Source organism: Camelus ferus, chromosome 12 (assembly GCF_009834535.1).
Source record: "Camelus ferus isolate YT-003-E chromosome 12, BCGSAC_Cfer_1.0, whole genome shotgun sequence".
Classification (NCBI taxonomy): domain Eukaryota; kingdom Metazoa; phylum Chordata; class Mammalia; order Artiodactyla; family Camelidae; genus Camelus; species Camelus ferus.
In genome coordinates, this window is record NC_045707.1 from 21,630,575 (window position 1) to 21,647,416 (window position 16,842).

The 16,842-nt window shown below is 37.7% G+C and overlaps 1 protein-coding gene across 2 annotated transcripts in view; it reads left to right on the forward strand.

Annotated features, from left to right (window-relative positions):
• TAFA2 (TAFA chemokine like family member 2) overlaps positions 1–16,842 on the forward strand; it is a 439,356-nt gene that overhangs the window by 314,874 nt on the left and 107,640 nt on the right. For both annotated transcript variants that reach the window (XM_032493135.1, XM_014565746.2), the window contains one exon: positions 2,612–2,718. In XM_032493135.1, coding sequence (XP_032349026.1) covers positions 2,613–2,718 — 106 coding nt within the window. In that variant the 5' untranslated portion in view covers position 2,612. The remainder of the gene's footprint in view (positions 1–2,611; positions 2,719–16,842) is intronic.

Genomic DNA, 16,842 nt, shown 5'->3' on the forward strand with positions numbered 1-16,842 from the left:
GATAGCCTGGTGACTTTGTGGGTGTTTCTGTTTCCGTATGTCTCGTTACCAGTTGGACCAGCTGTCATTTCTGTCATCCCATTTGGTGGGTGCACAATAGTATGGAAAATACAATGGGTCATTGACCTTGTCGCAGAGGCCGTTTGCTATGGGAGAGCTATTATCAAGAATTATGCTAAGCAGCTCTTCTTGTCAGATGACTTTTGCTAAACTGTTCATTCTGTTACATGATGCGCAGGACAGCAAGGTTGCAGGGACTAGGTGTAGAAGAGGAGGCAGGATGGCTGCAAAAATGTGAGAAAGGTGATATCTCATAACAAAACTATTAGGAGTGCTAACCACCCGCCCCCCCCAAAAAAAAAGAACACAGGGCAATAGAATGAAAGATTTTTAATGGGCATTTTAGTTTACTGAGAGTGAATACTAAAACAGATTATTTTTCTAAGAGGCTTCCTGAGGACTTAGTGTTCTGTATCATACTGTGAAGAACGGTTTCTGGAAAATGCTGCACACTCAAATTTGCCTCTTTAAAAAATCTGGTTAAATTTGTTGAACCAGAATTTTGCAAATATATTTTCCCCATTTGTTTTCCACTAACACTGTATCAACATCCTGTGGAACTGACACCTCCCAGAACACACAGATTAGAGAAATGCTGGTCTTTCCAGGCAATGACCATAGTGACGGTTAACCCTTATTAAGCATTTATTATCTCCTATGCATAGTGTTAAATTCTTTTCATGAACTGTCCCATTTTGTTTCCATACTGACAACACTGTGAGGTAGACATTATTATCCTCATTTTAATTATAACAAAAATACTCCTAGTTGAATAATTTATTCAAAGGCATATAGACATTAGGCAGGAAGCTGGATTTTAAGCCAAGCAACCAAATATAAAAGGTCAAACACCTATCCCTTTGTACATTCTCTCGACATGTCACAAGACCGAGGTCCATGGAGAATTCGCAGCTATTGAAGCCACTGAAATTCCTTGTTATCTCATGAATGAGGCAGCCTCTCATGCACTCCAGGGGCAGCAAAACATCCAAATGACTGAACATCCTCTAATCTCATAGGCACTGAGCCCTTACGCGTGCCAGCCATCGGGCGAGTCTTCTCATATTCACATCTCATATTAGAGAAGGAGGAGCTGTAGCAGGAGATCCAGAAACTCCCACAAGATGACACAATTAGAAACCAGTAGAGCCTGGGCTCAAATCCAAACAGTCTGATTCCGGAGAGTCTGCGTTCTTCGTCATACAACACTGCCTCCTCAACACCTGAATTCGTGTGTGCAGTTTCTCCAAGCCAGGAAGTGTTAACATAGATCTATCTTAAATATACAGGATATATCCATTTATTTTGTATACATTTATCAGTATGAAAGAGTCCCTTTAAAATTGTATAGCCACCATTGCTACCACCGAGTCCTATTTCTGGAGATGGAATGTTTTGGAAGTGAAAAGGTGAGGAAAAAGATAACTTAGAGAACTCAAGAGAAAGAGGAATCAGGCTAGGTCAGGAAGTGACCTCACAAATTTGCACTAGAATGAAGGCAAGAACGTAGGTCAGACAAGAATGGAGTTCAGTATAGGATCTAAGTCTCAGAAGGCACAGGGTGACAGACATACATTTTCATCTCTCTCATAAGTAAATGCAGATGGTTTATATTTGATACCAGTTTTGCTTACTCCTCATCAATATGGTAGTCAATGTGAAGAGTTTTAGATTTAGACAACCGGCAGTTTGACTTTTTACTCTATCACTACATGGCCTCAGACAAATTTCCAAATTTCCTCATCTACAGAATGGGGATAGACATACCAACATCCCTAATTTGTCTGGAAAAACAGTTAAAATAACATTGCACAAGGAGCTACAGGAATTAGGTGCTACACTTTTGTTACAGGTAGCCGTCACTTTATTCTAACATTTCTTTGCTTTCCTGAGTTTTGTAGTCTCAAGTTGAAAATGTTACCTTGATACGTTTCATTCTGCTTTTCCATTTTTCTTCTACTTCTCATAAAGCACAGCATGGTGGATTTCAACAATATTAAACCATCCATGTATCTCCAGTAACAGTGTTCTACAATACGGTGACTTTTTAAAAACACACTCAGAACAATAGATTTGAAGTGATGTTATTCTGTGCAGAAATTCATCAGACACATTTTATCTAAACCGTTGACTCTGGCCATTTGACTTGGCCTTGAAGGAGGGATTTAAAAAAAAAAAAAAGTAAAACGAATCATTTATTTAAAGATTTTTCAAACAACTGTGCCTTGCATTTTGTAAATTAAATCTATATTTACGTGGAGAGAAAAATGGTAATATTTCCCAGTTAATTTAGTCTATTGTTAAGCGAATCAAGACTGACTGAGGTAGGGCTCTCGTATCTCTTACTTTGGATCAGGGTACTTTGGAAAACTACAGATTTTTTTATGTTCATAGTTTATATACAGTGAACAGCCTTTTACATACAAGAGATGCAATACGTAGGTGTTAAGGTATCACAGAAAGCTTTAAATATAACACACTTAGAATGGAAAAGCAATCGTTTCACATACTTAGGATTTTTTTTTTTTTTTTTTTTTTTTTTTTTTTGCAGGATGAGTAAGAGATACTTACAGAAAGCAACAAAAGGAAAACTGCTAATAATAATATTCATTGTAACCTTGTGGGGGAAAGTTGTATCCAGTGCAAACCATCATAAAGGTAAGCCCCTCTGTTCTGTCTCTCAGCTCCTGTGAAAGTTGACTCCCTTTACCACAGGCTATTGTGTCCTGTCTTCACTAGTCTGTTAATTTTACTAGATATGGGTCTGCCCATGGCACTTCTCTTTAAGGAAAAATACAGAGGGAGTCATTCTTACTATGGCTTTGACAGGGAATGAATGATTATGTACATGTTTCCAGGATTACTGACACTTCTGCAAATTGTGTTCAGAGACTATGGAACTGTGATTCTGTCTTTTCGTACCATTTCCGTTTTTAAGATGTGATGTTAAAATGTTGAGTTGACATGTGATAATGATGAGTTTCAAATTACAGTCATTCTTTAATGAAAGCATCTTTAATGATATTTATCTTAATAATATGTATGTATGTAAACTTCCTCTCAGTGCTTTTTGTGGATCACATTTCTCCACACCAGAGTAGCTCTCTGGCTGTTTGGATTCTACCTGTAGTGCAATATTGAGCAGCTTCAATTCTACCATAGAACGGGGTGAGGGTATATGTGTTTTATACCTGGTGTGTTAAGCTTGACAGCCCAAAATTATGCCTTTTCTGTTCTCTTTCCTGAGCATAAGACTCAGTATAATGCATAAGTACTTTTTCCAAATGAATTAAAATGGGCTATTTCTGGACTGTCCCTACCATAATCAAGTATTCATAACCCAGTAAGTCAATTTAGATTTTTCTGTGAAATACGCTTTTATAATTCAGTTCTCAGTCCTCTGTAAAGTCCAAAGATTAGCAACTTACTTTCTCATTTTATTTCTGGGTTGAAGAGAGAATTAAGACTGCCTTGAATTTTGTAACATTTAAAATAGTTAAATATGTGCATTTAATTAGCATTATGTGGAACATGAACACCAGGGAGGGGAAAGATGTGGTGTGAGGGAGTGATGCCTATAAGACAAAATCCTTTTCTCCTGTGTTTAAAACCAAAAAGAGTCATCTTTCGAAATACGAATTTTCTGAAGAGGTCTTCATATTTCAGTCTTATTTTGTGTGTCTATAAAATATATGCATATATAAAACATTATGTATATATAAATACATAATGTATATTATATATGAGTTTTCTTCTTTTCCTTAATACAGTAATCTGATCCACCAATAAAACTTTAAATTCTATTTAATAAGGGTTATTGGTGTAAAACTAAAAAGATGTTGAGGAGGACTTTATTCCCATGCTTTCAAATTGGCAGGAGTGAAACAAACTTAAGGACGAAGCACTGTTAAATGCTTATTACCTTTTAAAAAGATGCAAACTGCTGGGGCTGGGCCCCCTGCCTTGTGCGTCATACGAGAAAAGACACATCATCCTTACTGTCCGCATGGTTGGTCATCCCAGTGTGCCTTCCCAGCCTGTAAAAGAAAAATTGAGAGAAGTGGGGGAAATCCACAGTAATTGTGGGTGTCATCCTGGCAAAGCAGGGGTCCGTGATAAAGATGCTTTCTCATCTCCAAAGCCAATTGATGGGGTCTCTAAGAGAGTCACTCATAAAGACTGCTCCACAGTGACTATTACAATTTTAAAGCTACTTTTAAGAAGTTTAAGTGATGTTATGTTCTATGCTAACTCCAGAACTAAGATCTTTTCTTACTTTTTTGCCAAAAAAAAAAAAAAAAAAAAATTCTTGAACCTAAGAAATGATACATTGTCTCAGGAAATCTACTTAAAGTGCCAAACCCTGCACATAATAGAACATGGAGTTTTGTGTTTTACTGATCTATTTCCAGCCTGCCAAGGATATTTTGGAGATTTTTAAAAAAAGATGTCTCCACCTCTCTCTCTCCTTCCTTCCTTCCCCTTTTCCTTTCTTTCTTTCTTTTATATTTTTTCATGGAAAATCCTCCTTTTGTTTAGACTATTCTGTACTTACTGAGTGCAGTGTATGTATGTTTTAGGACATATTCGTGAAATGAACATGAGTGTGCCCACCACCCAAGTGAGACACGTGACATTTCTAATACTCCTGAAACTGACTGTCTGCCACTCTAATTTCATTGCTTTGCCTCCTTACCCAAGGGAGTCACTATTCTTAATTTTGTGGTTATAATTCCTTTGCTCTTATTTATGATTTCACCATGTACTGACATATATCTAAATGGCATGCTGCTTAATTTTATTGTTATTGAATTTACATAATAGTATTATACTGTATTTTTCTGTAATTTGCTGTTTTGCCCAACAATATGTTTGTGATATTCATTATGCTTGATGGCATGTAGCTGTAGTTTATTATTATTATTTTTTTTTACTGTTGCTCCGTATTTTATTGTATGAAGTCACCACAATTTATATATTTATTTTCTTGCAGTGAACATTTGGTATTCTATTTTCTTGTCGTTATGCAATATACTTCCATGAATATTCTTATACCTCCTTCCTGGCACACATGTGCCAAGATTTCTCAAGAGTGCCTTTCAAGGAGCAGAATTCTGGATCACAGGCCGTATATGTCTTCAGCCTTACCAGACTATGTCAAATGGTCTTCCAAAGTGTTAGTACCAATAAAGTTGTTCAAGATATTTCTTTTTATTGAGGTATAGTTGATTTATGATATTATATTAGTTTTGTGTGTACAACATAGTGATTCACAATTTTTATAGATGATATTCCATGTAAATTTATCATAAAATATTGGCGACATTCCCTGTGCTGTGCAATGTGTCCTTGTCCCTTATTTTATACATAGTAGTTTGTACTTCTTAACCCTCTACCCCTAGCTTCCACTTCCCCCTTTCCTCACCCTCACTGTTAACCACTAGTGTTTCCTCTATATTTGAGTCTGTTTCTGTTTTGTTTTGTTCATTTGTTTATGTTAACAATATACAGTACTTGTCTTTCTCTGTCTGACTTATTTCACTACACATAACACCTTCCAGATCCATCCATGTTGTTTCACGTGGCGAAATTTCATTGTTTTACGGCTGAACAGTATTCCGTTGTGTATCTTTACCACATCTTCTGTATCCATTCGTCTGTTGATGGACACTTAAGTTGCTTCCATGTCTCGGTTATTGTAAATAATGCTGCTATAAACACTGAGCATAGAAACTTTTCAAATTAGTGTTCTTGTTTTCTTTGGATATATATACCCAGGAGTGGGATTTCTGAATAAGGTGGTAGTTCTATTTTAGTTGTTTCGCAGAACCTCTGTATTGTTTTCCATAGTAGCTGCACCAATTTACTTTCCCACCAGCACTGTGCAAGGGTTTCCTTTTCCCCACATCCTCACCAACGTTTGTTATTTGTGGTCTTTTTGATGATAGCCATTCTGACAGGTGTGAAGTGATAACTCATTGTGGTTCTGATTTGCATCTCTCTGATGATTAGTGATGTTGAGCATCTCTTCGTGTGCCTGTTGGCCATCTGGGTGTCTTCTTTGGAAAAAAATGTCTATTTCAGATCTTCTGCTCATTTTTAAAATTGGGTTGTTTGTTTTATTGACTCTTATTACTGCCTTTATTTTAAAGTTCATTTTGTCTGTTGTAAGTTTTGCTACTCTGGCTTTCTTTTGATTTCGATTTGCATGGAAGACCTTTTCTCATCTCCTCGCCTTCAGTCTGTGTGTTTCCTTAGGTGTGAGGTTTTGTACGCAGTGTATACATGGGTATTGTTTTTGTACCTATTCAGCCACTGTGTATCTTTTGATTAGAACATTGATTCCATTTGCATTTAAAGTAATTATTGATAGGTGCATAATTACCACTATTTTGTTCATTGTTTCGGGGGGGGGGGTCTGTAGTTCTTCTTTGCTCTTTTCTTGTCTTCTCCCCCCTTACAGTTTGACGACTGTCTTTGTGTTTGGATTCCTTTCTCTTTTATGCTTGTGTGTCTGTTATAGATTTTTGGTTTGTAGTTATTATGAGGTTTATATATGTATACGTGATTTAGTTGCTGATCTCTGAATTTCAGACACATTTTAACAACCCTCCATCTTTACTCCCCCCCCATGATTATTCTATTTTGACAGTATAATTTATGTCTTTTTGTTTTGTGTATCCATTAACTACTTATTGTGGATATAGATAATTTTACTACTTTTGTCTTTTAACCTCCTCCCAGCTTTGGATGTGTATATTTGCCTTTACCAATGAGCTCATTTGCCTCCTACCTGCCTGGGAGACCCTCCAAGATCAGCAGGTGGATCTGACTCAGGATCTTTTCAAATAGATCTGCCCTGGGTCCCAGAGTGTGTGAGATTTTGTATACACCCTTTAAAGGTGGAGCCTCTATATCCCACAGCCCACATGACTTTCATCATGGGTAACGCTTAGGGCAAGGGAGGCCTATTCACTTATTTTTATTTTATTTTATTTTTTTGTGAGATAATTAATGGGCAATCTGACTCTGATCCAGAGCACTTTGAGCATTCAAGATAAAAGTAACACAGCTGCATGTTAAAAAACCCAACAGCTCTATTTTAAGAGCTCTATAGATACCAATCCTTAAGACAATCTCTAAGGCAAGTACGATTACTAAGCCAATTGCATAGATCAGAAACTGTGGCAAAGAATGGTTCAATAATTTGGCCACAGTTGCAACTGTTGGAAGCAGGATTCAAACCAAGGAAGACTTGTTCCAGATGACATGATATGTATCTAGTTGTGAGTTTCTTTTTGTTGATACTATTTGGGATTTGGTTGACTTCCTGAATTTATAGTTCGGTATCTTTCATGAACTTTGAATGCTTTTCAGGCATTGTCTCTTGAAATATTGCTTCCATACCATTGTCCCTACTCTGTAGATGTATGTCAGCTTTCTCTCTCTGCTCTCCATGTATTTCAACCTTTATTTTCTATTTTCCACCTTCAAGTCTTTTTATGCTATATTCTGGGATGTTTATTCAGATCTTTTTTTTCCTACCACACTAATTCTGTGTTTTCCTGGGTTTAATCTGTTCTCTGATGCATATGTTGAGTTTTAATTTCATCTGTTATATGCTACTAAAAATTCTTTTTTTCTTACAAATTGGCTTGGCTTTTGATAAATTTTTGCTCTCACTCATGTTTTTATTTCTTTTTATACAATATATATATATATCAATTTATATATACAAATATAATTTGATGCTTCCATTTTATAAAATTTTTGTTATTTCTTCCTGGTGAATCGCACTCACAGTACTTTATTTTAGGGTTTTGTAATTTTTAAACATTCTGTGAACTAATGTTCACTGGAATCATATTTGTGAGGAATTTTAAGGCCTATATTTAGAAAGCATTCATCCAGAGGTGATTTGCATATGCCATGTGTCTTAGGTAAGTCTCTCTAGAAGCAGAGCCAAGTCAGGAGTTCTCGTTTATGTGATTTATAGAAAGAGTGCTCTCAGAAGATGCAGCAGGATAGAGTTGGAGATAAAAACTAAGCACAGATAGCATCTCAGCCGGAGAATAGCCTGGTCAGGGTCTGTGGGGACCCTCAGAAACATCAGTTGCTCCTCAGAGTTGACCCCTCCTTGAGATGAAATGAACAGCCATCGCACACTCGTGCCCATTTGTCGCTGGCATGTTGCTCCATGGTGGGAGTAGCCTTCCTGGGCAAGTGGCTCGTCTTCAGCAGAGGGTGCATGTCTAAGCAAGGGGGGCGATCCACTAGCATTCACAGCAGTGGAGGGAGGGCGCACTGCTGACAGAAGGGACCTTGGTGATGAGCCAGTGTTGTGTTCCAGCGCAGTCCACTTCTGGTGCCACTTAGTTCTGCTCGTTTCTTAGGTTTGCTCTCTCCAGGCAAAGCTTATGGAAGATTCTGGTTGGTTGCAATTTCCAAGAAAACATGCTTGAGGAGGAATAGTGGGGCCACCACTAATGTAGTTGGTGCCAGGACCATTGTTGATACTCATGATCTGCCCGCTTCGCCAGCCATTTTAGAATCCCATCTCCTTCAGCCAGCCCTGCTGCTCAACTAGAAAGCTTGTCAGATGTTTTAGCCAGACCTCATGCCTGAGGGTTCTGAGCCCTGGGTTATTACACCCTTAATGCTGGGGTTATTGTACTTGTAAACTTACAGTGATAACTGGGCACTGGGATGACAACAAATGCCCAGGAGGATCATCTGAGACCCTGAGAGGACACATTTCCCCTGCCCCAGTCCAGAGTAGCTCCGCTCTTCCTCATGATCATCTGGGTCATTTATCTCATCAGTGCTGAACCTCTTTTTCTTGCTGGTTTGTGGGGCTGAACAGGCAGTAGTTGTAGCCATATGTTAAGCAAGACTCTTGAGCAGGACTTGTTTCCTCTGGTGAAATCACTCCCTTTCTGGGAACCAGGACTCCTAGACTCACAGAGTCTGTTGGTAGTTTTCATTGGAATATTTTAGCTGGAATAATTCTTCTCAGTTTTTGAATACCCACAATAAGGACTAAGAATATAGCAGGACATAAAAGAGGCAAAAAATCTTTGTCCTTATGGAGTTTTTGTCCTAGAGGTGGGAAGATAGATAATAAAAAAGAAAAATAAAACAGTTTTATAGTATAAATGCTACGGAAAAAATAAAAAGGAAAATGGTGTAAGAAGTGCTCAAGAGGGACTATAATTTTAAATAAGGTCTTTGGGTAGGATCTAAAGTTTCCAGTGGAGCCAGCCATGAGAATATCTGGGGAAAGGATGTTCCCGGCAGAGCAGCAGTAAGTACGAATGTTTTCAAGTGGCAGCCTGTCTGGAGACCATGAGGATTAGCAAGGCTGCTGTGCATAGAGCAGAGTGTGTAAGAAAGTGGTAAGAGTTTAGGTCATTACAGCACAGGTGAGTGTAAGTGATGGAAGAACAGAATAAACAGCTGTCCCAAACCCCAGTGCAATAGCACCGTGCTCTCAAGAGCAACCAAATGTTCAAAATGTTTTTTTTAACATAATGTAGAAACACTATAGAAATCTGGAGCATTTGTGTTTGAAAAATGAGGTGTCTAAAAATCAGAAAATGTTGTCACCTGCTTAATAAAATCTTCTGAGCTTTGGGAACTGACAGTCCCTCACACAGAGACAAGTAAGTTCACTGCTTAAACCTCCACAGAGATTCTGTCCTGAATACTCACAATTGTTTGGAGCTGGGCATTTGGGGAGGGGAGTGGTGATGAACTCAGAGAGCATTATGACAGCCATTCAGAAAGTAGAAGCAGTATCTCCCTGTTGGAAGCAATTACATTAGGTACAGCTTCAGATAGTGGGGATCAGAGGAAATATTTCTGTTTAGGACTCCATGTTCCCAACAGAAAAACATGGTCATTAATCTTAGAAGGCTAATACGTTTTCTTGACATTTCTTCCTTTACCCATCACTTCTGCACTAAATCTAAAGAGAGTAAGTCATCATTGGATGTTTGAATTGGGAAAGGATCTGTATTTAGTATGAAAGAGGGTATACACAGATGAGAGTTATACATACACACACAAAAAGAAAATCAGAAAAAGTTCATTTGGTTAACTGAGATTGAATGTACGTCATTCTCATTGTCATACAAAGTAATTACTAACCTGAGTTGGACCTTTTGATTAAACAAAATTTTTTCAAAGAAAAACAAATTTTAAAATAAAGGTGATTTTTTTTAGTCCAAAGCCTAGATGAGAAAGCAGCCATTTTAAACTTTTTTGGTAGCTCTTCATTTGTTTGTTGGTTCGTTGGATACTGTATTCATTTTTCCAACCAACTACCCAGTAAACAAAATGTATATTGCGTATCTGTTAAGTGTTGGGCTTTAGATCAAGTTCTGGAGATAAAGAAGTGACCAAAACAGGCATAGTCCATGCCCTTAGGAGCTTACAGTGTAGTTGGCAAGAAGAACATTCATCTGATCATCAGACGAATAAATATTTAACTATACATGATAATAAAGTGTTTAGAGATAAGATTTCAGGGTAAAAGTACATAAAGTGAAAAATGGGTGGAGGGAAATTAGGGAAGAGACATTTGAGCTGAGGTCTGAATGGGGAGTGGGCTGGGCATCTAGGCAGGATCAGTAGCCTCACAAAGACATGAAGGAATTAGAATGCTCTGGAGCTCAAAGAAGATCACTGTGTCTGAAGGGCAAAAAGCAAAGAGGATGCTGGTGCACCATTAGCCAGGAGAGGTGGCTGGGGCAGGTTCTTTGGGGCCATATTCAGAACGCCAATTTTCTCACAGTTAAAATTGCTTGATTCAATTTAGCTAGGAAATTGCTAGCTTCTCGGGATGGTTTGCAGCTGGCTATATGATGTACGCCAAAGTTTAAGAACCCTGATTTATAATTCATAGTGTTTCAAGGACCTTGTTTATGAAAACAATTGAATTAACATCCTAAGAGAAAGAAAAACTGCCGTCACATAAACTGACTCTACTTTGGACTTTTAACAACACATTTTATCATTCATTTTATTGAATTTTCAAAGTGTTACATGTTTATCTGAGAAGCTTTGATAAGAAAGAAAAATATCAAGAAGAGAAATCAATTGATAATTCTTCTACAGAGAAATTATTAGATGTCATATGGGTATATTATCTTCTAGTTTAACTTATGAATGTATTGAACATATTTGAAAGCTTGGGGTTCATTTAATTATTTATACATTTATTGACATGGACTAGGTCAGCGAGAGACTGCTGCTCTGAGCTGGTGATTCTGCTTGAAATTGTGCAGATAAAGTTATTTTCCTGAGGTTTACCCTTTCCTGGTTTTTTCTTTTTTTATATTTTAAGATGTCTCATGGGGGAGGGTATAGCTCAGTCGCAGAGTGTGTGCTTAGCATGCGTGAGGTCCTGAGTTCAATTCCCAGTACCTCTGTTTAAAAAAAAATTAAATAAATAAATAAAGAAACCAAATTATGTACCCCACCCAACAAAAAAGAAAAAAAAAACCCATAAAAGAAATAAAAATATAAAAAGATAAGAAAGGAAAAAAACATAAAAATAGAACAAAAACATGGAAAAAAACCAAAACAAAATAAGCTATCTCATGTATACAGAATACTGGGTTAAACACATATGTGCACTCAAAATAACAATTATAAGGCAAGCATCTTTGCAACTACCAACCAGGACAAAAAATAGAACATTATCAGGCCTCTAAAGCTGCTTACGCCTCTCTCTGATTATAACTCCTCCTCCCACAGAGGTACTCCTTCCCTGACTTCTTACACCTAAACAGTAGTCTCATTTTGTCTGGTTTCCAGTTAGGCAAAATTTGAATCCTACTTGAGGCCTTTTTTTTTTTTTTTTTTAGTGTGATTTGCTTCTTAGCCTCAACATTTTTTCTTGAGATTCATCCATGTTGTGACATAGGCTCCACTGCATGCATATATGGTGATGTATTTATCTCTTACTGTTAACAGGCATTTTGATTTTTCCAGTTGTTGGCTGTTACTGCCAGTACTGCTGTGGACATTACTGTACATGTATTTTGGTTCACAGGTGCAGAATTTCCCCCAGGGTATATTTTTAAGACTTAAATTCTATGGGCCATATGATAAGTATGTATTAAGCTTTACTTTTATCCCCCCCCCCCACTTAGTAGTATAATTCGCAGTGAATGATGTGTATTTACTTATATATCTAAAAACTATTCATAAACATATACTTTAATTGGGGCATGAAAAAGCATTGTAAAAATGCACCCTAAATTACTTACAACAGTCTTTGTTGTTAGTTATTTTTGAGACTTTTTTATTTGTTCATACCCATATAAAAACTTTTGTGCAAGAATTTTTGTTTACATTTAATATTAATTAATTGCTTATAAATTAATTTAATCTATTAATACATTTTGTTTATTTTTAATTTCTTTACATAGTTAACACAAATGAGAATTTTTGAGGTCAAAAAGAATGAAATGATCAGTTTTGTATCATTCAGTGTTCACCCAGGAAAAAGGAGCTCACACCAGCATGGTTTAAAGTAAGGACTTGTTTACAGAAGTGTTGAAAGTGCTGGGAAGGGAACGGGGGTGGTGGGGGGTTGGTGATATTGCTACTCAGGCATTGGCTACATGCAGAAAGCTATTACCGCCCCTAGCGGTGGGGGGAGCCAAAGAAGAGCAGTTACCCAGAGCCCCCGATTGTAATGTTTGCTGTTAAAGTTGCAGCAGTGCAGCTTCTGCTTCAGGAATCACTTCCACCGCCGCTGAGCGGGAAGCCTGGGACCCATCCCCCCCTGGTACCGCAAGAGCCCGAGAGAGGCTGAATGCTGCCCGCACCGCTACTCTCGCTGGTGCTGCTGAAGTTCACACGCATCCACACGATCCTTCCTGCGCACGTCTGAAGCAAGAAGCAGGGGGGTAAAAAAAAAAAAAAAAAAAAAAGATGGGCTCTTTCTTTCTTGTGTGTGCCTTCCTCCAAGAAGCAGACTCTGGGACAGAATTCAACGTGCAAGAAGTTCACTGGGTGAAACAGTTTTGAAGTATAAAGAGGGAGAGAGCAGGAGTAGCTGAGATGAGCCGTGAGACCATGGAAAGTTTGACACCTGTGAGAGAAGAGAAGAAAGGAAGGATTGAGTTGGAAGAACCTCAAACTGCAGCCGGGTTTTGAAAAAGTCTCAGCCAGGTCAACCTGGAGTCCTTGAGCAGAGGTTGCCCGTTGGAGAGAGTCCCTTATCGGGCAGGAAGGCCAGGCTGCTGTGTTCCTGCCATGCTCTCAGTCACTGATGGGTAGCAGCCCAGAGAAAGTGGCCTTGGCGGGATCCTAGGCTGGATCCACAGGTGGGGTTCCTGGAGGCCATCAGGCAACTCTGTTCTTTGCGGTGGGTTCTTTTGAGGGAGAACTCGGCGTACATCTTTGTGGCTGCCACACTTCCACGGGCAGAATCTAACCAGAAACCAGTTGGCAAGAAAGTCTGAGGAATCTAGCAGTTAAGCTTCCAGCCTCCTTCAGTACAGAGAGGGAAACAGAATGATAAATGTTGATGAAATTGACAAGAATCTGCCACAGGAATATTTATACATATTATCGAATTACTTTTTATTCCTTCACAGAGGGATATAAAACTTCCCATCTCACCACTCTGAAAATACTGGCTACAAATGAGTATCTTTGTTTAATCAGAAGATCTTGACATGGCCTTTTATTCATATTTTAATTTATATTTTTGAGTACTAATGAATGGCTAGTTAATTTTTGAACTACTTTCATTTTCTATTATTTGACTTACTCATTGATTCCTTTGCCAGTTTAATATTTCTGTCATCGATATGTTTGAAAACCTTAGACAAGCTTGGTCATATTCATTGTTTATTTTCAGTTTACATGCTTTTGAAATTTAGTGTTGTGTTAAAATAATGTTTATTTTTTTAAGACTTTTATAAAGTGTCCCACACTGTTGTTGGAGAAAACTTGAAGATACATAAAAATATAAAGAAGAAACTGTAAAACACCTGTAATCCTACATATGTGTCACTATTAATTCTTAAATATTATTCATAAAATAATATTAAGAATATACTGTATCAGGGGTGGGGATAGCTCAGTGGTAGAGCACATGCTTAGCAAGCACGAGGTCCTGGATTGCATCCCAAATATCTCCATTAAAAAAAAGAAAAGGATATACTGTATCCATAATTTTTTTCATTTCTTACTCTATTGTGAGCATTTCTTCATGTTTCCTGTGAAAATACTTATTAAACATACTATATTATTGGATATTTGAGCTGTTTATTTTTTCTCTAGTAAAAATCATGCTGCAGTGAACGTTTGTATGTGTGATTGCTCTCCCCAATATATGTTTATTAGGCTAGATTTGCAGTAATGGAATTACTAGTTCAAATGACTTAAATTTTAAAATATTATTATGTTTTGACACTGGTATTTTTAACCATAAAAATAATCTGTGTTTATTTCAAAATATTTGAAAAGTATAAAAGAAGCACTAAGAATATAAAAGGATCAAATATACTCAAAGGTGTTTACTTATTAATATTTATACCTGTTAAAATGTATGCTTTTGATATATATTGTCACATTACAAACATCCCAAATCGTATTCCCATCCGCAGGGAATTTATACACCCTTGTCAACACTGAGATATACCATTCTATTTAATCTTTGTCAATTTCATCCTGTTTTAATTTGCAATTTTTAATTGTTAAAGATGATAAAATTTTACTGATGTATTGACCATTAATATTTTTATTACATTTTCATGTATTTTATATGTTGTTTTGATTAGGTGACTCTGTTTTCTTTCTGCCTTTATGAGAGCACTTTATAAAGGATTAGCACTTTGTGTTATGTTACCAGTAATTTACACGTTTCCTAATCAGTGCATTAGCATATAGTGTGCAAGAGCACACCTTCAGAACTCCAGTCTGTGTTTTCCTTCAGGCTTGGCCTTTTACTAGCTCTAGGTCATTTTTCTTTTCTTTTTTTCAGTTGTGATGGGGGTGGAGCATCTGAACCCTTTTAACAGTTTCTTTAACCTTAAATGAAAAAAAAAATTACCTATATATATATCTATCTCAATTACTGAGTAAATCTTTTCAAGCTTAGATTTTTTATGTTTTCAATGAAAACCTTACTTTCATTTTGTATTTAAATGATGCTCTTATCTTTTTGTTCTGTTTTATTTTTTTCCTCCTCTCTCAATTTTTGGAGCTCCTGTTGTTTGGCTGTTTGACCTCTTAAACTTGTTTTCCAACAGTCTTCTATTTTTCTCTCTTCCCTTTTACTCTTTTTTGGGGGGCGGAGGTGGGGGTGGGAGATTTCTTCACCTTTATTGTCCAAACCTGTGCAAAATTTTATATCTTCTTTTGTACTTTTAATTTATGTGCTATTTTCATTTTCTGAGTGTTCTCCTGCCCCGCCTCTCCATTGTTGAAGGTTTTCTTCTTGCAAAGTCTCTCTTCTTAGATTTCGTCCCCTCTTTGTTATTTTCGTTTCTGTCCTCCATGCTAGGAGCTTTCCTCAGATAGTTCCTAACCCCAAACTAGTCTGCTCTGGAAGCTCTGAGCCTGTTACTAGGGTTTGTAGAACGTGAGGTTTAATGTAAGATGGTGTGGACAGGGCTTTTATTGGGGAACTACCAGTGTTAGTATATTTCCCCTTTGGATCGGCCAGATTCTTTCAAGAAGAATCCTTTCATCTCTTGCCTGAGATGATCAGAGAGTTGAAAGGTGAAAGGGGCTGGGGTGAGGAGGTGTGTCCTATGTCACCATCCTGTAACTCATTCAGTGCGGTGCCTGCAGTCCCTGCTCTGGCTTGTGTTCCCCAGTCCAGACATCACCTCTGTCTTTCTCCCCCCAAAATAAACCCCCAAGCTTTTGCCAGGTTGGAGGTAGACAGCTGCCCAATGACATGGAATGACGGAGAGTAACTAGAGATTTAATTGCTTCTCAGACAGCTTTCACCAATGCTTCTAATTGTAGCCCTCAACCCCTTCCCCGTTGCTGGACCTATCTGATGCTGCCAGTAACCCATTCTTTTGGGGATTCTGCACTGCCAGCCTAGAGATTCTTTCTTGAGTCCAAAAAACTGGCTCTAAAATTTTGTTGGTGTCGCCTCCTACTTAAATGCATTTTTTCAGCCCACCACCTTAAATCGGAACACTAGTAGTGGTTTTAACTTTGCTGTTTTCTTTTTCGTTTTCTTATACTCCTCCTTATCTTGTTAGGCTCTCTCTTATTTTCGCATGTTCCAAAAATTTCCTCCACAGTCTGTTGTTGTAGTTCAGTTTTCATCTTTGCTTTGATCAATTCCATCTTGCTTGAATTATATGGATATACGAAGCAGAAGCTTTATAAATTTTATCTTTATTTCTTGCAGTGTATTTTTAAATGATGCTATCGCATTGCTTGTAGAATGCTCTAGTATCTTCCTTACATTTAAAAATACCATGCTGTGGGCCTCGTTTTTCCTTCCTGTGTTCTCATCCATTTCTATTATTGGTCCCCACATGGGTGAGTGGGTCTTGAATTTTTTCTCCTCATGTGTATCCTATTGGAATTCCATTCTCAGGATATAGGTAGAACATTCTGAGGCCATGGCTCGTTCCATTAGAGCCAGCTTGTTTTCTTCTCAGTGTCTGGGGAAGCTACTTTGATGGTCACCAGATACCTGTGTCTGATTTTGGACTTGGCGGGGCTTCTTCTCTGGGTCGCCAAGACGTTCCCACCTTCTTCCGAATCCTGCTCCCAGTTGAGTCGGGAAGA